The sequence below is a fragment of the Chelonia mydas genome, chromosome 2 (genome assembly GCF_015237465.2).
Source record: "Chelonia mydas isolate rCheMyd1 chromosome 2, rCheMyd1.pri.v2, whole genome shotgun sequence".
NCBI lineage: Eukaryota > Metazoa > Chordata > Testudines > Cheloniidae > Chelonia > Chelonia mydas.
In genome coordinates this window covers 218459262-218484723 of record NC_057850.1, presented here as the reverse complement: position 1 = coordinate 218484723, position 25462 = coordinate 218459262, and the positions used below count along the sequence as shown (strand labels likewise).

Genomic DNA, 25462 nt, shown 5'->3' with positions numbered 1-25462 from the left:
AGACACATTAATGACTGCTTCTTGAAGCAGCTAGTCATGAAATCCACAATGGGAGAAGAAATTCTTGATTTAGTCATACGTGGAGCACAAGATCAAGTTCACGAGGTGAATATAACTGAACCACTAAGTAACAGTGACCATAGTGTGATTAAATATAAGATCCTTGTAAGGGAGGAAAATACCAAAGAAACCCACTACACTAGCATTTAACTTCAACAAAGGGAATTACACAAAAAATGAAGAGGCTAGTTAAACAAAAATTAAAAGAAACTGTCAGAAGAGTGAAATGTCTGCAAATGTCTGAAATGTCTGCAAACTGTAGTCTGCAAACTACATGGCAACTTTTTAAAAACACCATAATAATAATAATAATAAACTATTAAAAAAACAATGAAAGGACCAAAAAACCCACCACCACCACCATGGCTAAACACAGTAAAAGAGGCAATTAGGGGCAAAAAGACGTCTTTTAAAAATTGGAAGTCAAATCCTAATGAGGAAAGTAGAAAGAAGCATAAACTCTGGCAAGTCAAGTGCAACAGGAAGGCCAAAAAAGAATTTCAAGAGCAACTAGCAAGAGACTTAAAAATTAATGGCAAAAATTTTTTTGTAAGTCCATCAGAAGTGGGAAGACCGCTAAACAATCAGTGGGACCACTGTATGATCAAGGTGCTAAAGGAGCATCCAAGGAAGACAAGGTCATTGTGGAGAAGTTAAATTAATTCTATGCATTGGTCTTCACTGCAAAGGATGTGAAGGCAATTCCCACATCTAAGCCATTCTTTTCATGTGACATATCTGAGGAACTGTCCCAGACTGAGGAGTCAATAGAGGAGGTTTTGGAACAAATTGATAAATTAAGCAGTAATAAATCACGAGGACCTGATGGTATTCACATTAGAATTCTGAAGGAACTCGCATATGAAATTGCAGAACACTAATTGTAGTATGTAACCTTCGACTTAAATCAGCCTCTGTGCCAAATGACTGGCAGATAACCAATGTGATGCTGATTTTTAAAAAGGGCTTCAGAGGCGATCCTGGCATAACAGGCCAGTAAGCCTAACTTTAGTACGAGACAAACAGGTTGAAACTACAGTAAAGAATAGAATTATCAGATACATAGATGACACAGTATGTTGGGGAAGAGGCAACATGGCTTTTGTTATGAGAAATCATGCTTCATCAATCTATTAGCATTCACTGAGGGCGCCAACACACATGTAGGCAAGGGTGATCCAGTAGATATAATATATTTGGACTTTCAGAAGGCCTTTGACAAGTTCGCTCATCATAGGTTCTTAAGCTCTCATGGAGTAAGAGGGAAGGTCCTCACATGGATCAATAACTGTTCAAAAGACAGGAAACAAACGTAGGTATAAATGGTTAGCTTTCACAATGGAAAGAGATAAATAACTGGATACCCCAAGAATCTGTACTGGGACCAGTGCTGTTTAACATATTCATAAATGATCTGGAAAAAGGGATAAACAATGAGGTGGCAAAGTCTGTAGACAATACAAAATTACTCAAAATAGTTAAATTCAATGTAGACTGCAAAGAGTTACAAAGGGATCTCACAAAACTAGGTGACCGAGAAATAAAATGGCAGATGAAATTCAATGTTGATAAATGCGAAGTAATGCACATTGGTAAACATAATCCCAACAATACTGTATTTTCATCAATGACTTAGATAATGGCCTAGGGTACACTTATACAATTTGTGGACGATATCAAACTGAGAGGGATTGCAAGTGCTTTGGAAGATAGGATTAAAATTCAAAATGATCTGGACAAACTGGAGAAATAGGCTGAAGTAAATAGGATGAAAGTCAATAAGGATAAATGCAATGTACTCCACTTAGGAAGGAATAATCAGTTACACACATACAAAATGGAAAATGACTGTCTAGGCAGGAGGATTGCAAAAAGGGATGTGGGGATCATAGTGGATCACAAGCTAAGTATGAGTCAACAGTGTAACACTGTTGCAAAAAAACAAACATAATTCTGGGATGTATTAGGAGGCATGTTGTAAGCAAGACACAAAAATTAATTCTTTCACTCATTCTGTGCTGATTAGGCCTCAACTGGACTATTGGGTCCAGTTCTGGGTGCCACATTTCAGGAAAGATACAGACAAATTGAAGAAAGCCCAGAGAAGGGAAACAAAACTGATTAAAGGTCTAGAAAACATGACCTAGAAAAACTGGGTTTGTTTAGTCTGGAGCCGAGAAGACTGAGAGGGGGCATAATAGTTTTCAAGTCTGTAAAAGGTTGTTACAAAGAGCGGGAGGTAAATTGTCCTCCTACGATAGGACAAGAGGCAATGGGCTTAAATTGCAGCAATGGCAGTTTAGGTGAGACATTAGGAAAAACTTCCTAATTGTCAGGCTGGTTCAGCAGTGGAATAAATTGCCTCGGGAGGTTGTGGAATCTTTGTCATTGGAGATTTTTAAGAGCAGGTTAGACAAACACCTGTCAGGGATGGTCTAGATAATACTTAATTCTGCCAAGAGGGCACGGGACTGGGCTAGATGACCTCTCAAGGTCCCTTCCAATCCTACTATTCTATGATTCTATACATACAAAATGTGGGGTCTAGATTAGCTGTTAGAACTCAAGAAAGAGATCTTGAAGTCATTGTAGACAGTCATCTGAAAATAGTAGCAGCAGTTAAAAGAGCTAACAGAATGTTAGGAACCATTAGGAAAGGGATAAATAATAAGACAGAAACTATATTATAATGCACTGTATAAATACATGGCACACCTTGAATATTACATGCAGTTCTGGTTGCCCCATCTGAAAAAAGATATCTTAGAATTGGAAAAAGTACAGTGAAGGGAACAAAAATGATTCGGGGGGATGGAACAGCTTCCATAGGAGGAGAGTGTAAAAAATTGGGAGTGTTCAGCTTAGAAGAGAGAAGGGGGAATACATGAGAGGTCTCTAAAGTCATGTGTAGAGACAGTGGAATTAAGGATGTTATTTACCCTTTCACATAACACAAGAACCAGGGGTCATCCAAGGAAATTGAGGCAGCAGGTTTAAAACAAACATAAGGAAGTACTTGTTCACACAACGCACAGTCAACCTGTCAAACTCGTTGACAGTGGATTTTGTGAAGGCCAAAAGTATAACTAGGTTCAAAAAAGTTTTGGACCTATCCTCCATGAACTTACCTACCAATGGCCAGTAGCCAAGATGGTCAGGAAGGCAACTCCATGCTCTGAGTGTCCGTAAACCTGTGACTGCTAGAAGCTGGGACTGGATGACAGGAGAATGGATCACTTGATAAATTGCCAGTTCTGTTCACTTTCTCTGAAGCATCTGGCACCAGCCACTGTTGGAAGACAGGAGACTGGACTAGATGGACCATTGGTCTGACCAGGTATGGCCATTCTTATGTTTTTGTTTTTTTTTAAATTAAAAGGCAAGACAGTTTAACCACGCTTGAAAATAAATTTGAGTTTTACGAACCTGAAGCTGAGGTTCTAGCATGAAGCAAACTAATGCAGATCACCTTTCTCTGGTAAATTTTGTATTTGACATTGCACTGTTGGCTCAAACGCTTTCTAAAGTCTATTATTCCAGCATCCAAGACCGTGCTAAGGACTTTACAGACTAAATAGGAAGACACAGTTGTTTCTGCAATGCACTTATAATCTAAGACCTGATATTGGAAAAATTACATACATAATGTTACACACATGAGCAGCCCCTGGATTACTCCCATGTATAAAACTTTTTCAAGATCAAGACCTACATTTTGTGGTGTGAGTGGCAAACATTAAGGAAAAGTGTCTGTGTGAAAAGGAGAGGGAGGAGTGAAAGATGACTCCCAGGTTATGGGGCCTGGCCACAGGAAGAATGACAGTGTTATCAATAATAACAGAAGATAGGCAAAGTAGAGAAGGTTTAGGAGGAGCATGGAGTTGTAGCTTTCCACCCCACAAGTCATTAGTTTAGCTCAGTTAGCCATAACCTTACAGGTATGTATGACTTTAAAATGTTCAAACACTCTTTTCTTTGCCTTTAAGGTGACATTCTGCTGTTTTAATATCTCACCTTGATTGGGACCAAGTTTTGGGTTAAAATGGTAATGCTGAAAATGATTTCCTCCATTTTTATGATGGCTAGTCATAAAAAATAGGTGCAGTTGAGGACTAAGACCACTATTCAGTGGGTTGGCAGATACTCAGTGCATCCTTAAGTGAGCTATTTTGGAGTCAAATTTCAGAGTAAGTAATGTGCTGGGCTTCAGCCACATCGCTCCCTCTAACTTTTAATAAGAGTTGAATGCCTACATTGGCTAAACCCTTTGAAAATGTACATCCAAGGAAAGCATGCAAGCTGCTCCTCTCTCAGCATTCCTCGGATAGCTGCTGAATAGTAGGTGTAATAGTTATGTCTTCGAATCATCTAACTGGATACGTACAAAGTACCTTGGTCGCCATCAAAAAGTTACTTCTATCAACAGTCCCCACATAATGGCAGTTGAGTTATCACACCACACCTCTCAGGGGTGGCTGTTGAAATGGAGCATCGACAATAACCAAAAAAAAAAAAGGGGGGGAGGGGGGTGGGGAACAGGATTTTTGGGGGTGGGAAGAGATTTGGGAAACAATGTACACTATGGCAATTGCCTCTTAAGGAGATTGGTGAAGATTATGCTTTCAGTCCTTCAGTAAGACCCAATCTAATATTGTGGGTTGTATTTCTGTTCTGTTGTGCATCCATACTGCTAGTGTTACAGCTCCCAGCATTTTTCAGCAAAGATGTCTATAGCAAGAGGCTCAGAAATGCCAGTTAAATGGGAACAAAGCCTATAGGTGTGACAGTATATTCAAGTATATTGCTTCTCACACTGAGTTTTCAGACTGCTCTCTTGAGTAGAGTGAGTGCTGCTTATCTGTAAACAAAAAAGTCATGTAATTTGTTGCATCTCTACTCTCCATGCGGTTTTCATTTTCTTTTTGTTACTTGCTTCTTGATCCTTCCCCCCCACCAGTTCTTTCATGTTTTAAAAATTATAAAATTCTCCCCACTTTTCAAGTCCTCTGTCAATATAAGCGTTTTTATTTTGAAACCAACTCCTTCTTGTCCCCCCACTACCTTTTGAAAAACCTCCCGAAGTGGGGTGTTCTCACCTGCTTCTTTTGCCGTCTTTAGGAAAGTCCCAATCCTCTTTGCTCTCCCCCAGTCCAATTACTGGCATCCCTGAGTCTCTCTTTCTAACAATAAGAATGCCCCAGGCCCAGGCAGTTTTCTTTCACTGAGCTACAGGTACTCCTGGGATCCCCTTTCATTGGATGGACCCCAGCCTTCAGGTTCTCAGTCATTCATTCGACTTTGCACAGCCCCCACCCCCCCCTTAGGGTCCACTGTCTTTGTCCCCCCGGTTTTCCAGTGTAAATCATTCTCATATCCATCCTCTCTATGGTTCCCATCCTGTAATGAGCTCTGTGTGGGTGGACCCTGCGCCCATGAGGAGCACTGCTGCTTTTATTGAGGGCACAGGGCCCACCCACATAGAGCTCATTGCAGGATTGTGGCCTACATGAAATGACTGCATCTGTTCTTCAGTGCAGCACCTGGGAGCAATAATCCAGGTCAAATTTTCTTCCCCAGTTTTTGCAGAGATGGAGCAAAATACAAGAAGTGCATTATTGCATTGTGTGTTAATATACACTTATTAAATATACGAAATACGTTGTGGAACCACAAACTTTAAAAACGCTACTTGAACTCTGCAGACACATTGCATTCTAAGTTATCAGTATGCACCTCCCAAAAGCTTGAGACTTTAATTACAAATGGGTTTTCTGACCCTGCATGGGGTGGCTGGGATGCCATTATTAACACTGACAAAAGAGGAGCCCAACATAAGATTCCTGAGATGACTTCAAGTTTCCAGCCTCCTGCAGCTCTGATTTAAAAGTCAACCTTAGAATTTTTTTAAGAAACTCAACATTCTGGGACAAATTCCTTCGTATATGGAGAAAATTTGCTCAGATTGTAGTGAATTTAGTAGCCTGTGACCCTGTGTTAAGAGATTGGCTGAAGCAGTGTGGTTTCTTTGGCTTTTCAGGTTCCTTAGTTGTCATCTTTTGCCTTTTCAGAGATAAAGCCCTTCACTAATTTTGCTCTTTAGTATAAGTTTTGGATTCACGAAGTGCAGGGCACTCAGCGGCTCCCTGACCCTCATCTGTAAACTTCAGTGGGAGTTGCTGGAAGCACAGCATAGCTGAAAATTAGGTCAGTTATTTAATTAAATATGGACTTAAAAGCCTAGTTTTAGGCACTAATTTTTTCCCCCAACTTTTGCCTCTAGAGTATTTTACACTTTCCAGGTTTCCCCATATTGCTTGTTAAAATGACCTCCTTTTTCCCCTTTAAATTCTTGTCCTGATTCTAAAATGGTGAGGAGAATTTAATAATAAAAAAGCAAAGGCCAAGCTCACAATCTGCAAATCTACATACTGTATAAGAGTGCAAAGTTAGCTAATACCCTTCCTTCACTAAAATTTGTGGTAGCATGCATACTAAATCGGCAACTGTGGAAAGCTGTGCCCATATTTGTAACATGGAATTTACAGAGGGCTCAGTGAGGCCCAACCTTGCCTTCCTGCTAAAACACATTACTGCACAGAGATAGGGCAGTAACTCAGCAAAATTAGGTTAAGAGCTAGTTGGATGACTGATATCTCCTTCCTTAAACTAGATACTGTTGATCCAAGGCCGCAAAGGATTGTGAAGTAGCTGTAAGGTATTGTTTTAGGAACAGAGGAGACAAACACACAAGCTAGCTTGCTATTAAACTGGTTGACATACCTACCTGCTTGGGAGGGTAATTATTTTCTGTAGAAATAGCAGAACAGCCATTTGTTGCTCCACTGGCTTTTGTAGAAATAGGTCAATATATTTCGCTGAGTTCATATGTTAGTCTTCACGCTCAGAGCTGGAGATTCCTGTCCTGCATGTTCACCACTTACTTTTTGTCTCTACAGGTAATTAACTTATTGTTTGCTTTATAAAGTCCTATCTGGAAGCCTGCTTACCCCAAATGTTGGCTGGAATCTAGCATCCCACTCTGAGTTGAAAGAAAAGGAGTACTTGTGGCACCTTAGAGACTAACCAATTTATTTGAGCATAAGCTTTCGTGAGCTACAGCTCACTTCATCGGATGCATACTGTGGAAAGTGTCTTTTATACACACAAAGCATGAAAAAATACCTCCCCCCACCCCACTCTCCTGCTGGCAATAGCTTATCTAAAGTGACCACTCTCCTTACAATGTGTATGATAATCAAGGTGGGCCATTTCCAGCACAAATCCAGGGTTTAACAAGAACGTCTGTCCTGTTCCCAGAAGTCATCTACTACAGGACAGGCCCAACAAAGAAAATAACAGAACGCCACTAGCCGTCACCTTCAGCCCCCAACTAAAACCCCTCCAACGCATTATTAAGGATCTACAACCTATCCTGAAGGATGACCCAACACTCTCACAAATCCTGGGAGACAGGCCAGTCCTTGCCTACAGACAGCCCCCCAACCTGAAGCAAATACTCACCAGCAACCACATACCACACAACAGAACCACTAATCCAGGAATCTATCCTTGCAACAAAGCCCGTTGCCAACTGTGCCCACATATCTATTCAGGGGACACCATCACAGGGCCTAATAACATCAGCCACACTATCAGAGGCTCGTTCATCTGCACATCCACCAATGTGATATATGCCATCATGTGCCAGCAATGCCCCTCTGCCATGTACATTGGTCAAACTGGACAGTCTCTACGTAAAAGAATAAATGGACACAAATCAGATGTCAAGAATTATAACATTCATAAACCAGTCGGAGAACACTTCAATCTCTCTGGTCACGCGATTACAAACATGAAAGTTGCTATATTACAACAAAAAAACTTCAAATCCAGACTCCAACGAGAAACTGTTGAATTGGAATTCATTTGCAAATTGGATACAATTAACTTAGGCTTGAATAGAGACTGGGAGTGGCTAAGTCATTATGCAAGGTAACCTATTTCCCCTTGTTTTTTCCTACTCCTCCCCCCCCCCAGACGTTCTTGTTAAACCCTGGATTTGTGCTGGAAATGGCCCACCTTGATTATCATACACATTGTAAGGAGAGTGGTCACTTTAGATAAGCTATTACCAGCAGGAGAGTGGGTTTGGGGGGGGGGTGGGGGGGAGAAAACCTGGATTTGTGCTGGAAATGGCCCAACTTGATTATCATACACATTGTAAGGAGAGTGATCACTTTAGATAAGCTATTGCCAGCAGGAGAGTGGGGTGGTGGGAGGTATTTTTTCATGCTTTGTGTGTATAAAAGATCTTCTACACTTTCCACAGTATGCATCCGATGAAGTGAGCTGTAGCTCACGAAAGCTTATGCTCAAATAAATTGGTTAGTCTCTAAGGTGCCACAAGTACTCCTTTTCTTTTTGCGAATACAGACTAACACGGCTGTTACTCTGAAACTCTGAGTTGAATGTTGCTAAAAACAGCCTGTGATATAAGGCTAATAGATCTGATAATACCATAGAAGAATGATGCAGGTGTCATCTCGTTTCTGTGTGACTAATGTTGTGATCATTTGTCAGTTTTGCTTCTAATCAGCCACAAGTGCTCAAGGCCTATTGACTGTCAGTTGGTCTTAAGTCACTGAAGAAGCGTTGATACTTTTCGAAAATATTACTGTTTGATTGTATTTGACTGAAAATACAGATTAGCACAAGAAATGCTTTCTCTGATATCTTCCTTTGTAATCTACATACATGGAAATTTTAGAAGAGGTCATCTTACTTTGAAAATGTGGCTGTGTTCTTTCTACTATTGACTCTTCTCCACATCTGGGGCAGATACGCAATTTGTTGGGGTGGGTAAATGGGATCGTACTAAACCAGTGACAGGCATTCTGGTGCAACACTCCAGAGCTATAAATGACCCAGGAGCAGAGGATAGAAAAGTGTCCCAGTCAAGCCCCTTGAAAGGTAGAAGGTTAGGTATGTTGCCCATTCTGCAGAAAATACTTAGAGAGGACTTGGGGAGGAGTAGCCTTACTTTGCTCTCTCTATTGGCATACTTGTGACTGCTGTGGGTTTTGCTCCTCTTCTGTATAGTCACGTACATGTACTCGGTGGGGGATTCAAAAACAAGTCTCAAAGCAACATGATCTGCATCTGCAGTTCGTTGTCTTGCCACACATCCCTGGATATGCTTTGTGAAGAATCCCACTGGCATGCCTGTGGCTTCTGTATCTCTATCCTCTACGCTTACTCTTGCTTGTTGCTACTATTTAATTCACTTTACTAAAAGGGCATCTGTCTATACCTCCATGTACACATAAAATATTATAAAAACATAGAACTCTAACAGATCAATCCACAAAATCCTCCCCAACGCACTCACCATAAAATTCCTCTTCCTAAACCAAGATGGGGCAAATCTATCCTAAATCCAGTTGTGGTGCACAACACCATTAATTGTGTGAGGGAAAACCTTGGGGAATAAATAGGCTTTGTAGAGTGTCATTAAAGTTAATAGATCTGAGCTCAGGATAAGGGGAGTAAGTTCTAGAGTCAAGGACCCTTGCTGTTCCTTATTTGAACTGGGAGCTTGAGTTCCACAGCTGATCACAACAGCTTCAGTATCTACTATGAGGAGAGGGGCAGTCTCTTGGGTAGCCAGGCCATTTTTGGTCTTTATAGGTCAAAGCCAATACCTTCTAATCTTCACCTGGGAATCCACTGGAAGCAAGTGGTGAATTTGAAGGATACATCTGTGTGAAATACCACTCAAATAGGTCAGCCATCTTATTCTGCGGTAGCTGCAATTTCCAAGTGATTTTAAGGCCTTATGACAATGAGGGATGCTTATACCAGGGGCGGTCAAGCTTATTGACCCTCCAAGCCGCACATGATGATCTTCAGAAGTTTGAGAGCCGCGCCCAGGCAGGCGTGCCCCACGGGGCTGAAACCCCAAGACCCCCCCCTCACCACTGGGCAGAAACCAGAGGCAATGTGTAAGGGGGGCAAGTGGTGTCACATCTGCCCCCGATTCTTGCCACCTGGTGCCGCTGGGCCCCCTCCCTGCACCGCAGCTGCTGGAGCCAGCAATCTGCGAGCTGTGGCTGTGGGGAGAAGTAGCAGCAAATAGCTGGGAGCTGCAGGGAGGGGCCGCTGAGAGTAAGAGGAGGGTGTGACTCAAGCTTCGGGGAGGGCTGAACCTTTAAATTGTGCCCCCCCCCCCCACTCTCAGCAGGCACCAGTCATCTCTGGCAGAAGCCCCTAGCCCCACCACTCTGCTGCAGGGCAGAAGCCTTGAGAGTCCCTCCCCCCCCGCACTCTGGTAGGTGGAGAATGGAGCAGCATGGGGGGCTCAGCAAGCTGTACCTTAATTGTAAAAGAGCTGCATGCAGCTTGCGAGCCGCGGTTGGGCCACCCCTGACTTATACAGTCAACACATGGCTTAACCATTGTATATATTTGTTTGTGTCTCACTATATCCCAGTACCCTTTATGAACAACTAGCTGGCTATGGTTATTTTTTCATATGTTCTGGGGGACTGTGGCACTCAAATAATACATCATCTTCCCTATGCACATGGATATTCATAGTCTGCTTTTCAATTTTGTGGTGTCATAGTCCCTGACAGGTGATTGTTGGGGTTACTTGCTCTTCCTATTTTTGAGCTCATATTTTTCCTTGTGCATCTGCTGAATTCACATCATCTTTTTCCCTCCCAGGCTGCTTTCTTAGCTGTGGCTCTTGTAGGTTTTCGCTGGCTCTCTTATGTGTGTGTTGTTGCAATTCCTGTGGGCTTTGGCAGCCTGCTGGGCATGCCGTGTCTTTCCTGTCATTCTTCCCAGCTAACCACAGCTTTGATCCGCAGCTACACAAGGTATAATTTTCACTGTACCAACGCAGTATTCTGCATCATTATGACATGCTCCCCAGTGTCTATTTTACTTGCAGCAGCTTAATTTACACATCTTCACCTCACTTTTCATGGCTTGTTCCTTTTAGCTTCATTTTCGTATTTGGAATGTTCACCATGTTGATCAGGTATCCCTTCTGCCAGGTGAAGTTGGCAGAAGCAAAGGCCAGGTTCAACATCTAGGGGTTCCTCTGAACATTACAACACAGAACCAACGTGAGTGCCCACCCAGTAATCTGGGAAAACTTAACACCATCCCTGCGTGCCTCTAAGAGGCAATCCTTCCCCATTCTTGAGTACTGAGTCTGAGAACTTTTATTAAAAGGGAAAGGGAACCAAGCCTTAGTTTGGGAAAACACCACAACCAATCAAAAAACAGGCGTTCATAAGCTGACCCGACCCCATAGTGCGTTAGGCAGTGTCCTTTGCCTCAGTTTCCCATCTTGTGATGGGAAAGTCCAACAAATGAATGTCCCTTTAACAAATCACATCACTCTTCTCTCCCTCCACTGCACCCTACTGACAGTTGGCTGTCCTTGGTCAGCAAAGACCCAGAGTTCACGGTGTGTTCATTTGGGGTCACCTCCCACTCTTTGGGGTGGGGGGTTGGGGAGAGAAGGGGGAAGTATCCAGCAATGACTCAGCTGCCGCTGATGCTTCTGCAGCTGACTCACTCTGTTCACCACCTGATGAGACAGTCACTGGCTGCTGCTGCCACCGTTCAGTCTGCCACCATCGTTCACTCTGGTGGTGGTGGTGGAGCTGCTGTTGCTTCTCTGCTGCCACCTGCCACTCTGTGCAATGCCACATGCTGAGGTTCCGGCACTTAACCCAGCTTTCGGTGCTTTCTGGGGGCCCCTCACTGCGAGTGCAGGCTGGGCAGTCTCCTTTGCAGCAACACTGTCCTGCAGCAGATCGAAGGCTCAGCAGCAAGACTTGATTATCAGAGACTTCAGCTCTAGTGATCACTTAGCAAAACAATGACTCAGTTGTCTTTGTTGCAGGTCAAATGTTGTCTAGGACTCTTAGGCAGAGCCCACACCACAGGTATGAACACCTGTTCCCAGCCTTTCTCTCTTTTCACCGAGCTTTGGCATCCCTAACCCCTGCTTAGCGAGTACAGTTCAGTTGAGGGCTAGCCCCTCAATCAAGGCATGCTGAGCATGGTTCTACTCCCCTTTTACTCATACATTTCATTGCCCCTGCAGTCAGTACCAAACCATATTGTTACCCAACACTAGTCAAAATGTATCACTTTGGCAACGCAACCTGTCAGCTGAATACCTAGGCAGAGTAGGTGTGTTTATGCCAATACAGTCTGATCCTGAAGTCTTTTACCTCCAGTTCATCTCTCGATGTCAGGGGAGAGCTCCTTCAGACCATGCTCACACCTTGATAACTCTTTCCAACAGGGTTAAGAAGATCTTCTCTGGTTCATGCTTTTGCAAAACTCTCATTGTTTTGGTTTCACGGAACTAATTAGTTTTGAACCTTTCCCTCTGTGATTTAAATATATTCCGAGCCACTTTTTCCTGTAGTTATACAAAACTAGTGACCTGCTGTAAATGAAGCAGGGACCTTTCTATTTACCCAACCAGGTAGTTGTGAAATTAATATAGATTTATAGATTTTAAGGCCAGATGTTACCATTACAGTAATCTAGTCCGACTTCCTGCATAGTGCGTACTGGTGGTGGTAGGGGTTATATTAAATTGTACTGCTACCCATAGGAGATTATCTGTGACAAGTTTTTAAGTTATATCAAGGGTTCCTAGAACATATGGATAGATGCCCTTTTTTAAGCCTGTGTACCAATATAAATAAATACTTTATCAAATCACAATGACTTTTAGCTGAACAAGAGCAAATTTTTTAAAAATATTTTAATTTAAAATGCCAGGCGATGGAGAGTTTGACACTTAACGAAGTGCTAAGCATTGAAAGAAGTTACACATACTATTTTCTCCTGTTTAAAAGCTTTAAGAATTGTCCAGAATTGAGAATCGCAATGAATGTATAATCACAGTCTTCATTCCTATAATGTATAATCACAGTCTTCATTCCTATAATCAATTTCTCAAAATCCAAATGCATTGCTGAAACAAATAGTAAGAGTGTGTGTTTATGTATATGTAGCTAGATAGTGCATGTGTGTATCTCTGTGTGTATAAGCACCTAGCTACAATGGCAACTGGCATACTGTGTATACTGTATTTCTATATATTGATAATAATGAGCACTTTTCATCTGTAACTCGCACAGCACTTGACAAAAGTGGATAAGCATTATTATTTCCATTGTACTGGTGAGGAAACCGAGGCACTGAATAATTATGACTTGCCCAAAGTCACGCTGTGAGTCAGTGGTAGAGCTGGGACAGAAACCAGGTGTCTTGTGTCATAGTAATAAAAATAATAATGATAATCTAATGATAATAGGAAATATGTACATGTTTGGGGGACAGAATAAACACTAAAGCCTTGTCTACACTGGCAGCACGTTCTAGAATATGGGCAAAGAACGGTGAAAGCCAGCTGCATCCACTCTTGTCACTGTGGTGTGCAGCAGTGAAAGGCGGCGGCAAGGTGGAGAGAGCCGTATAGGGTACATACCATAAGGTTCGGACATGTAGGGCATTCCACTCTACTCCCCTAAGTGGTGTCTCACCATCTACACAGCTGTTTATACCTGTGCTAGCTGGGTGTGTAATGTCTGTATTTTACACGCCGCCGTAAGTGTAGACATGCCTTACGGAGTCCCCAAACTAGATGTCATTGTGCACCAGTGTGTTTTCCGTTTGAGAATGACACAATACCTTCCAATAGGAGGTCAAATGAGACATCAAACTACAAAATTATAAAAGATGTCACCCTTCTGCAGCCACACTACCAGATCTGTTCTGGGATCCTTCAGACCTACAGAGTGGTTTCTGCAGGCTCCCAAGGGAGTTAAAAGTGTGGCAAGGAACTCTGCCTTCTGTTCTTTCCTATGCTATCTGTCCCAGTTTCATGCTGCTTTTCTCCCCTCTGCTCAGATAACAGGAAGAGAGTACCATGGTCTTTACTTTCAGGAACAAATTTGTTCTTTATCTCTGTGCATGCTCCATTAAAAAATATATTAATAGAATATTTGCCATTTCTAGAACCATAGGTGTCCCTATGACCAGTGACTTTTGTACCTGTTTTGAAGAGGATTTTTATTTAATCTTTACTTGTACAAATAGTACATTTATTTCAAATTTATTAATGTCTATTGGACATCTTTACTTTAAACATAATACTTAGTACCTAGTTACCTTTGTGACTTATCCATATAATGTACATTTCACTGGTATGGCACAGAGCAAACTACAGACAGAGCTGTTTTCTTAATCTTAGAAACTGTTAGTAGTAATTCATATTCTTTCAATAGTCATGTGTTAAAAAGAGAGCGGTTGAGTACGTGTACACACACACACACACACACAATGTGTGCACACGTATAGAGATATGTATATGTATATATGTTTTTATAAAATATGATTAGTTATGCTTAATGTAGTTTGTCTTGAGTGGAGGATGTGGATCTGGAGGTAAATATTCTTTCACTCTGTTCATGGTTCTTATTCAAAAACAAGGTCTATAAAATTGTGTCTTCTTGCCTATGAACCTAAACTGTGAATTCTTTGAAGAATTGATGGATTTGTTCCCGGAGTCCCAGTTGTAATATTTTAGCTGTGCAAAAATGAATATTCTAAATCTACCATGTCTCTTGGAAGCCTTAGATCTTTTATCAAGCGTATCATAATAAACAGCCACTCTAGAAAATAGTCCCTAATTTATTACTTAATTGATTTCTGCTTTTTAAAATAAAGTAACTAGATAGTTTTGCCTTCAACTCTTTTTAATAATTAAAAAAAAGTATCAGAGAAGCTGGAAAGATATATTGGCAGGTTCACTTTAGGCTATTGAATACTTACAGGAAAAAATACATTGTTAGCAGAACTGGTAAAGTTATGAGTAACTCTTTTCTGCAGAAGAAATATATAATCCATATTTACACTGAACTTTCTCAAATGTTTATGATTAAAAGAAATATTTCATTGAATGTGAGATCAAATTTTCTTCTGTGGAGTAATATGAAGTGACTAAAATGATTACAGATTTACTTTTATAGCAGGTTTCAGAGTAACAGCCATGTTAGTCTGTATTCGCAAAAAGAAAAGGAGGACTTGTGGCACCTTAGAGACTAACCAGTTTATTTGAGCATGAGCTTTCGTGAGCTACAGCTCACTTCATCGGATGAAGAGACTAACCAATTTATTTGAGCATGAGCTTTCGTGAGCTACAGCTCACTTCATCGGATGAAGTGATCACATTCATCCGATGAAGTGAGCTGTAGCTTACGAAAGCTCATGCTCAAATAAATTGGTTAGTCTCTAAGGTGCCACAAGTCCTCCTTTTCTTTTTACTTTTATAGCAGGTTTCCTTTCAAAGCAGAATGCTAGTAGAGCATGGCTTTATTAAGACTATTAACTCTGTGGGGCTTTGGACATCTGTTTGTGAAGCTGTTATAACTACAGAATACGTTTTGTTGAATATGAGGGATTTAGTGGTCTTATAAAAGTTTTTAGCTTTATGTAAATGAATAACTATATCATGAGTCAAATTTTTAATAATTTTTTTTCTGAGATATGAGAGTAATATCAGGAATTAGAGAACAGTATAGATGCCATCTGCTGATTTGTCTTTCAAAGTCTGTGCTTACTAGAGCTTTGAACTAAGTTTCAACTCTAGCCAGCAATAAAATTCCTCACAAAATAAACAGATTGAAATCCTAGTGGTGAATTTTATGTAAATTGAACCCATTAAGGGTATTATATTTAAAACATTTATTACATTTAAATATAACTGAAGAACTTGTGAAAATAAATAGTATTCCATTCTTACCTTTTGTTCCCTAGATATGCATTATCCATATTATGCTAGAAAAACCAATTAGCCCTCAATTGCTTTATATTCATTAGTATTAGATTTTGTTAATGATGCATGATTAGAGCATTACATTGTTTCTAATCGCCGACATTTTCCCATAAACAGTCCTGTTTTCTCCATGTAATTCATTTGGGTCTTGCTGGCATTACAGTCTGTTTTGGAAAATGTTGTGTAACGTATACATTTTGTTAGGATTTTTTTTAAACATCTGGTTCAAATGGTCGGAAGCTCACTTATGTTTTAAAATATGCACAATTTATTATGTGCCATATACATTTACATAAACCCATAGCTCTTTAACGCCTTTCATGCAAAGCATGCTAGAAACAGTTTACAATAAAATTCCAAAACTAGTAATTTTAAAACAGTGAGCAAAAATGAATTGAATTGAGACTTTTTAAAATTCTCCTGGGTCTAAATATTCTATCCATCAGCTCCTAGTGATAACCGGAGGGCCAGAGTGAACAAAGACCCTAGATGAGAATTAATTCAGATGATGTTTAGAGATGGTAAGACGCTCTGCAGCTTATCTCAAGGAATTTTTGGAGCTGGGGGAGAGGAGGCAGAGAGCGCAAGCCTATTAGTTTAGAAAGGAATAAGACCATGCAATGATTTTATAATCAATATTGTCCTTAATAGGAACCCATGAAGCAATTAGCAATGTGGATGGGAGATGCTGAGATAAGTGAAATATCCTTATCTTGATTGGGGAGAAGAGTGAGCATAGAGTTGCCTTATAAACAATCCTAGATGTCAGAAGATACAGCAATACTGTCATATTGTCAGGTTGCCTAAAGGTTCTGTGCCTAGCAGTATTTCCTACTTATCTTTCATAATAATAATAATTAATCCAATATTGAATATAATAACATAAGCGATAGAAGACAGTCGTAGAAGACAAAGATTAAGCCATTCATCCTGGTATTATTGTAAAGTATGATCTGATTATCTTCCAAATAAATGCATGGGCAGATTTTAATAGGTTGGGGAGCTAATTTTCAGCACGACAGTTTTCTTCAGTGTTGATTGTAAGGATTCTGTGATAGCCGCATCTGCACTTCTGACAAGGCATGACAGTGTTGAGATTGCCTCAGTGGGAACAGCTGGAAGAGGAAAATACATCCAGTTATCACTGTTAACTGATGATAATTCACCTTCTGTTGCCCCAAAATAAGCACTTAAGGAAGAGAATGAACTAAAGTAAAAGAGCTCTTAGCAATTGAATAATTAACTGGGACCAGATCAGATGAAAATTGTTTTTTGAAAGGTAAGAGACTGGTATCTTTGGGACAAAAACAGGATATTTCAGTCCCTGAGCAACCAAGCATTCAAGATGAGTTGAATCATTTCAATAGCATTAATAGTTGCCCAGAGCTCTACCAAAGCAAATGACAAATATCATACAAAATGCTAATGATAACCACGTTTCTCCCCTCAACTGCCTCATCCATTGCAAATTAAGAACACGAAGATTCATCGATATTGATGTTATAGTTTTTCTACTTCCATTGCCAGTCTGTGGTAAAATTAAGTGACTAGGTAGAAGAAAGACCAATAACCTCAGACTAAAAAAAAGAGCATAACCTATATAACACAACCCCTTCCTAACGCTTCCTCTCCCTATTTACCAGTCTTTGTCTCTTGTTACATTTCCCCCACCGCCCCATCTCCTCCACTCTACCAGTGATGCCAGCCTCAATATCTTATTTTTCTGCTTCTCCTGCTGACCTCCACATTGCCATCTAGACATGGAACACCTTTCCTGGCCTGGGTCTGCAAAACTTTCACCCTCTCCTCATTTAAATCCCTCCTGAAGACACATTTTTCTTGCACCTTTCCTTTGTGTATTCAGATTTTAAACTCGTTAGGGCAAAGACTGTTGTTTTCTCTTTCTAAAAGACACCTGGTGTATTTTGTTACCAAAATCTAAATACAAATAAATGTCAGAGATTAATAAGTGGAACCTCCTAATTTATTCTCAGATGAAGTTTCCAGTGGTGACTAGTGACTGGGATACTTGGGATACTTTAAAGGGGCCTGAGCACCCCACCCTTTGAAAAATTAGGCCTTTTTAAGGTGTCTTGAGTTTTGTATGTTTGTACAGTACCTAGCACCTAGGCCCAACCTAGTTGATACCTTTAGGCACTATTACAATGTAAATGTTAAATACTACTAATAAATAGGAGAATAAAAATACAGTAGCAACCCTGTAATTAAATATTAAAAAATAAAGCTTGAGGGAGCAACTGAATTGATCACTGGATTAGATGTCCGTGTCATCTTGCTGCAAGATTCAGAACAACATATTTTAAGGCTCAGTGCAATAAGTTGCCTCCTCAACTACTGGAGTACGAAAGCTCTGTCAGTCTCCTGGGCTCTTCAGCTGCAAACTCTAATTTTTTAAATATTTTTTAAAAGAAATTGTAATAATAATCCTTGTTGCCAACTGCATCATACCATTTTAGGAATGCTACCCCCAACTATCCTTTTCATGTTCAGGGAGTCTCTTAAAGTCCTAATGCAGGAGTACACTTTTGAGGAGGAGATTGTTGAAGATGGTGTTGGTCATCTGAGTCCTTCACCTGGATAAACTGTCTGAGCAGACTGGGCAGATTAGGCAGAAATTACATTTAAATGTTAAATACTGGAAACTACTTCAGTTGAATAGAACTGAAAAGAGACAGACATCTGTTGTGAGGCTTGATCCATGGGGGAACATTATTTTAAACCTTATAAATGGGTGTCATCATAATAAAAAACTAGTCTGAGCAATGCACTCAAGAATGTACTTTAGGGAATAATCCTTCTTTAATGGGAAATGGACAGAATGACCTAACAGATATTTTCCACCTCAAATTTCCATGACTATTGGAAGGTAATTATTGTGGGGCATAGTTCAGGGAGAAGAGAAAAATAAATATAAAAATGGATATACCATATGTGGAATTATTGATTGAAATTCTGTTTGGATTAAATGATCAAAGAAATAAACCATATTTTTACAATGCTATGCTTTCTTTAAACAAAGCTTCCAGTTTAATGCTATGATAGAAAGGAAACAGAGGCTGACTCATAGAAAGCTGAGATCACTTCTTGGATTACATGAATGTGAATATTTAAAGCTGACATTATGGAGGCTATGAAGTGTTTCTTACTGTGCCATAAGTGAATCACTGACAATGACAGGGAGAAACTAAAGACATGATGGGAAATAAGCCCTATTATTGGAGTATTCATTTTTTAATTAATTTTGCGTATGTTTCTCTTTTTTTCCTTCCTCTCCTTCTTCCCCTCTCCCCCCTACTCCTGCCCACCAGGGTAAATGGGAAGCTGGTGGCGCTGAAGGTGATTAGATTACAAGAGGAGGAAGGAACTCCATTTACAGCTATCAGGGAAGGTATGCACTCATGTTTAATGATTATTCATGGTTTGTTTTTTAATTGCATTGCACTCACTCTTTCCAATACCAGGCTATACTGAATAGCTTGAGATTTTAAATTATATGGTTATGTTCCCTGTAGGAAGTGGCTTTGGTACTTCAAAAATCAAAACCTCCCTACAACGTGGGAGTTCATGTTAAATAAAACAAATCTGTGCCTCTGTGGTTTGGCTTGTCTGAGAACTACTATTTGGGTACAAGTGACATACTAAGTAGAATGTATGTTTGGGAGGGGGGTGGGGACTGTCACTGGTGTAATATGTTGGGGAAGTTTTGCTTGTTGTGAAGCAGCACCTAAAATGAGGAGAGAGAGAACTTTTTGTTTATGTGAGACCATATTTTCTGAAAGATAGTCATATAGAACACATCTCTGCATTTTTTGACTGAGAGCCATGTAGGTTCAGGGACAAATATAGCACGCTCCTTAAAAACAGGGTGGCTGATTACCTTTTTTTTAAAGAACTGACTGTTTATTGTTTGGGTTTTTGTCCCCCTCCCTCTTTGCCACCTCTGGACTGTCTGGCTTAGGGATGACTCTTTTCTAGCTGAGTGTCAGAGGTCTGTCATGCTTTCTGCTCCACTCCCTCTGTTCTTTCTTATCAGCCACCCTGGCTGCTCCCTGGTGACAGCTTCTGTATCTGTGCTTGGCTGCCGCAAGCTCCTTTGCAGAAGTTGCTGCATATGCCTTGTTTAAATGGGCATACTCTGTTGGTGAGTGCCAAAGATAGGGACTGGTGGTGAAAGAAGAAACCTTTTACCTTCTGGTCACTGATTCAGATTTGTCTCAGGGTATGGCTACACTATGAGGAGAAAGCTCTCCTGCTGACAAAACACTTCCACCCCCCACAAGTGGCACTGTTCATACTGGTGCTTTTCGTCGTTAAAACTTTTGTAATTCGGGGGTGTGTGTTTTTGTTTTTGTTTTTTTAACACCCCTGAACGACAAAAGTTTTGTTGACGAAGTGCCAGTGTAGACAAAGCTTCAGGTTGGTAGCAAGCTCTGATACAGCTATTCAGTGGTCTGTATGAAATATCTTGACAGTCCCAGTGCAGTTCCTACAGTGGGGAGAAAGGTTAATGGCATATCAGAACACCAGCCCAATTGACCCTCTTATCAGTCTCAGCAGAACAGATCATAACATCGTTGCATACGCATTTAATACTGTACTAACCAGTCCTCCCAGGATGGGTTAGGTGCCAATTGATGGGCTAGTGTGAGGAAACTTGCATTGTCTGTATTTGTAGTGCTGCCAGAATAATATTCATTGATTCATTTGACATATGAAACATTTTCGAACAAATATCATGTGAATAGATGATATTATTTACTTTTAAACAGTTTGCTCTTGAGACCATGTTGATATTTAGGAGCATGTAACATAACTCCCATTTCCAGTGTTAATATCACCCGGTGTCGGTCTGTCTTTTGAGAGACTGAGCTGCGGATATTTAAAATCATTTTGCCCCCAATTTTTTAGTGAATTTAGTGCTGATTTTTTAAGAGTGAATAGACATGATCATCCTACTAATCTTCACTTGTTACAAAGGGCAGGAGTTCTCAGCCCTTTTTCTTTCTGAGCCCCCCCCCCGACATGCTATAAAAATTCCACAGCCCGCCTTCTCGGCTCCTTGGAGCTCAGATCAAGTGTAGTTTCTGTTCTTATCAGTTTAATATCTGTGCCACAACAACTGTTTTTCTGCCGATCTAGTAGATTAAAAACCATGGCCAGCGTTAGAGGGTAGCAAGCAAGGCAACTGGAGGCCCTGCGAAGTTAAGTTGTTCAGGCTTCAGCTTTCAGCCCCAGGCAGCGGGACTGGGGCGTTGGGTTTTTGTCCAAAGCTCCAGGGAGTCTAATGCTGGCCCTGCTCTCTGGTTTATTTTGGTGGACTCCCGGAAACCTCTGGCCCTGCTCTCTGGTTTATTTTGGTGGACCCCCGGAAACCTGCTTGTGGCCCCGCAGAGTTGTCAGGTGTCTGGTTTTTGACCAGAACGCCTGGTTGAAAAGGGACCTTGGCAGCTCCGGTCAGCCCAGCTGATATTCATATAGTTTAAAGCAGGAAAACTTTCTAGCATAGAGAAGCCCACAAACAGCCTGGCTTGAAATGCTAATACTCCAAGGCCCCTATCCAACAAAGCACTTAGTCATGTATGAAACTTGAAGCGTGAGCACTCGCCTGATTTCAATGGGACTTCCTACATGCTTCAAATTATGTATGATGATCTTTACTGGGACCTGATCCAAAGCCCATTTAAGTTAATAGGAATCTTTCCCTTGACTTCAGCAGGCTTTGGATCAACGCCCAACAGATTTTTCTTAGGAATATTCCTGTCTTCTAGGCTGGGGAACCTCCATATAGGGTTGTGGATGCCACATGGAAATCTATTTCTGTAGCTTTTGTGTGACATGTAAGCTATGTGTGGTTTAGGGTTGGGGAGAGGAAGGGGAAAAGTGTATTTTTTTATTTTTTGGTGAACACAAACTTTAGTTGAGAACCAGAAAAGGATAGAAAAATACACTGAAAAATGTAAGTGAAGATAATCTTTTCAGTATTCAGGCGGAACTGTACTAGGCATACATAGTTCTAGGTATAGACATAAAAATGGAAGGTAGAATAAATACTTTATATTGAACTCTTGGAGAGGTCCGATATAGTTTAGACTAAAAAAAAAAAAAGTGGTGAGGCTGGGAGACTCTGAGCTACTTAAACCTGCTTGAAGAGTTTTTCTTTTTTTCCACCCCCTGATTAAAGGATGCAGCCCTACAATTTGGACTGCAATAGCAGGAGCTGGAAAGCTACAATTTATAAATGAGGTCAAATTCTAATTTCAGTGTTTATTTGCATTGTAGTGTTGATCTAATAAGCCAAAAATGTGTTTCATGAGCCAGAGGACTGCATGCAGGCATGCAAGTTATACACACAGACTTCTTTCCAGAGCTTTTCATAATGTGGAAGCCAGACAGTTTTTATTCTTGCTGACTCATGCCCTATTTTCTAATTTTCCATCAAATTCAGGCAAAAATCCAGCAATTTATAAATTAAAATTGGTGTAAATTAATTGTTTAACATCGCTCATGACTCATCAGGCAGCTGTGGGGGGGAAATATAATTCCTGCATTGTGTTCCTCCTGTTGGAGATGTTGTGTGATGCTAATTAAGGGGAAGTCACAGACTGAAATCTTGAGCAGTACTCATGCTGAGGGAATTTTGTAGTTGGCTTGTGTGTAGAGAAGCATATTGTTGCCATTGTGACAGCAATAGAATGGGACTCAAAGGAAAACAAAGCAATTGGGAAAAAGATTAAATTAAGAAATGCAGCAAAATAAAGCATTTGAAAACAATGTGATTGGGGGGAAGAAAAATAAGTGAGGTTAGGCAAAAAGGGAAGAGAGCGAAGTAAAGAACAGTAAATGAAACTGAGGAACAAAAAAATAAATAAGCAGAATACCACAAAAGCAGAGAATAGTAATTATAAATTTTGTCATGTCCCTGAAAACTTCAGCGGAAACACTTTGCTGAGACTGAGAGTAATTTTGTCGACAGCATACATTTTCTATACATCTTTTTCCCATTTCTGAGTCAGAGGTACATTTGCATGAAAATAGGATCAGGTCTACAAGAGCTCATCTGTTCTTGCTGTCTGGTTGCCTCTTGAAGTCATAGTGCCAAATTCAGAAGTGACTCTATCTTGCACGTTCTCCCTGCCCTGTCTTACGCTGCTTTAGCATTGCAGACTTGCTTACTGACATGCAAATTGCTGGGTCCCTGTCACCTCTGAAGTTAGCTCACTGAGTCAAAGCTAATTTAGTGCCTTGCATAATGACAGGTTTCAGAGTAGCAGCCATGTTAGTCTGTATCCGCAAAAAGAAAAGGAGGACTTGTGGCACCTTAGAGACTAACAAATTTATTTGAGCATAAGCTTTCGTGAGCTCACGAAAGCTTATGCTCAAATAAATTTGTTAGTCTCTAAGGTGCCACAAGTCCTCCTTTTCTTAAAGCTAATTTAATTTGCTTCCAAGGAGCCAGAAGAGAGAAGATGTACAGTAGTAAGAAAAGCAGCTAGCAAGAGGGTGTAAGTAGGTGTGAGTTCAAATAGGCCACTCCTTTAACCTACATCACCTTCTTGACTGCATGGCATGTGAATTACATAAACTCAGATTCTTTTCTGCTAGCATACCAATGTGTAGATTTTATCACCTCCCTCATCCTCTCTGAATTTGGCCTACAGTGTCCTGTTTCAAACATCAGTTGATCTGGGAATGATTTACTTAGTATATTTTCATATAAAGTCACTTTTATAAAAGCTGCATTAGCCAATGTATATTTCCCTGTGTTAAATATGGCTCAAGTTTATTCAATATAGCAATCACTGTTGCTGCGTGGAAGTATTAATATCAGTAGGCATCTCAAAAAAAATCATATTAAAATCACTACAACCAATGCAATAGTTCACCAGCTCAACCTTTATCTCATGTATAATACCCACTTAATTTCCTGTAATATGCTTTGCAGAACCTTTGATCTCCTAAATTGGCTGTTGAATTGTGTAATGGAAACTACTTCTAGAAACAAACTTTTTCTTGATCATACCACAATTTTACCTTACTTGATATCTGGGTAATTGAAATTCTTCATGATCAATATGAAGGCATTTTTGTAGCTCTCTGTTCCCATGTACGTGTATAGACAAACATTCCGAAGCCGAATGTCTAACTTGCTTTGTGAACTTAACTCATTTACTCTGAAGTTCCTTTCTTTGGCAGGTTCTTAAAATTATTGCATCTGCAGGCTGGCCATCTCTCATAGAATATGACATTGCTTGTCCTTCTTTTCATATGTTATCCTCCCATATCTATATCTCTATCAACTTTGCTGTGTTTAACTTAATTGATTATTCTTAATTAAACACAATCCTGGTATTTTAATATTAAGTCACTTACTGTTCCTGAGATATGCCTTTCCAAACATTAAGAAAGCAAATATATTTAAGCAAAGAATTGCTTAAATGTTATCAGTTTTTCAATTAAATCATTTCTTTTTAATCCTGAAAGATGCATTTATCTAATTTTTACCTAGCTTTGGTTGCTCATTTTTTCTTTATTTGTAGTAATCCAATTTTTATAATTAGGGCCCTAACAAATTCACTGTCTATTTTAGTCACTATCAGAGTCATAGGATTTTAAAAATAGTAAATTTTATTATTTCAGCTATTTAAATCTGAAATTCCAGTGTTGTAATTGTAGGGATCCTGACCCAAAAAGGAGTTGTGGAGGGGTCGCAAGGTTATTGTGTGTGTGTTTGGCTGTCGTGGCGGGGGGAGGAGCTGTGGTACTGCAACCCTCACTTCTGCACTGCTGCCGGTGGAGGAGCTGCCTTCAGAGCTGGGCAGCTGGACAAGGGTGGCTGCTGGTTGGGAGCCCAGCAGCAGCGCAGAAGTAAGGATGGCATGGTATGGTATTGCCACCCTTACTTCTGTGCTGCGGCTAGTGGGGCGCTGCCTTCAGAGCTGGGCACTTGGGCAACAGCTGCCACGCTCTGGCCGCTCAGCTCTGAAGGCAGCGCGGAAGTAAGGGTGTCAATACTGCGACCCCCTAAAATAACCTTGTGACCCCCCCGCAACTCCCTTTTGGGTCAGGACCCCCAGTTTGAGAAATGCTGGTCTCCGCCATGAAATCTGTAGAGTATAGGGTAAAAGCACACAAAAGACCAGATTTCACAGAGAGCAGACCAGATTTCACGGTCCATGATGCTTTTTTCATATTCATGAATTTGGTAGGGCCCTATATAATACATAATGTAGATCAAGGGTTCTCAAACTTCATTGCACTGCGACCCCCTTCTGACAACAAAAATTACTACATGACTCCAGGAGAGGGGACTGAAGCCTGAGCCTGCCCGAGCCACACTGCCCCAGGCAGGGAGGCTAAAGCCCAAGGGCTTCAGCCCCGGGAAGGAGGCCTGTAACCTGAGCCCCACTGCCCAGGGCTGAAATGGAGTCGTGACCCACTTTGGGGTCCCAACCCACAGTTTGAGAAACACTGATTTCGATGATAAATTCTATGGGGCAGGGACTG

The 25462-nt window shown here is 40.7% G+C and overlaps 1 protein-coding gene and 1 pseudogene across 5 annotated transcripts in view; both read left to right on the top strand.

Moving 5' to 3' along the window:
* CDK14 (cyclin dependent kinase 14) overlaps positions 1-25462 on the top strand; it is a 505722-nt gene that overhangs the window by 170805 nt on the left and 309455 nt on the right. For all 5 annotated transcript variants that reach the window (XM_037890727.2, XM_043541222.1, XM_037890728.2 and 2 more), the window contains one exon: positions 19267-19346. In XM_037890727.2, coding sequence (XP_037746655.1) covers positions 19267-19346 — 80 coding nt within the window. The remainder of the gene's footprint in view (positions 1-19266; positions 19347-25462) is intronic.
* On the top strand, positions 21002-21112 carry LOC114019596 (annotated as a pseudogene).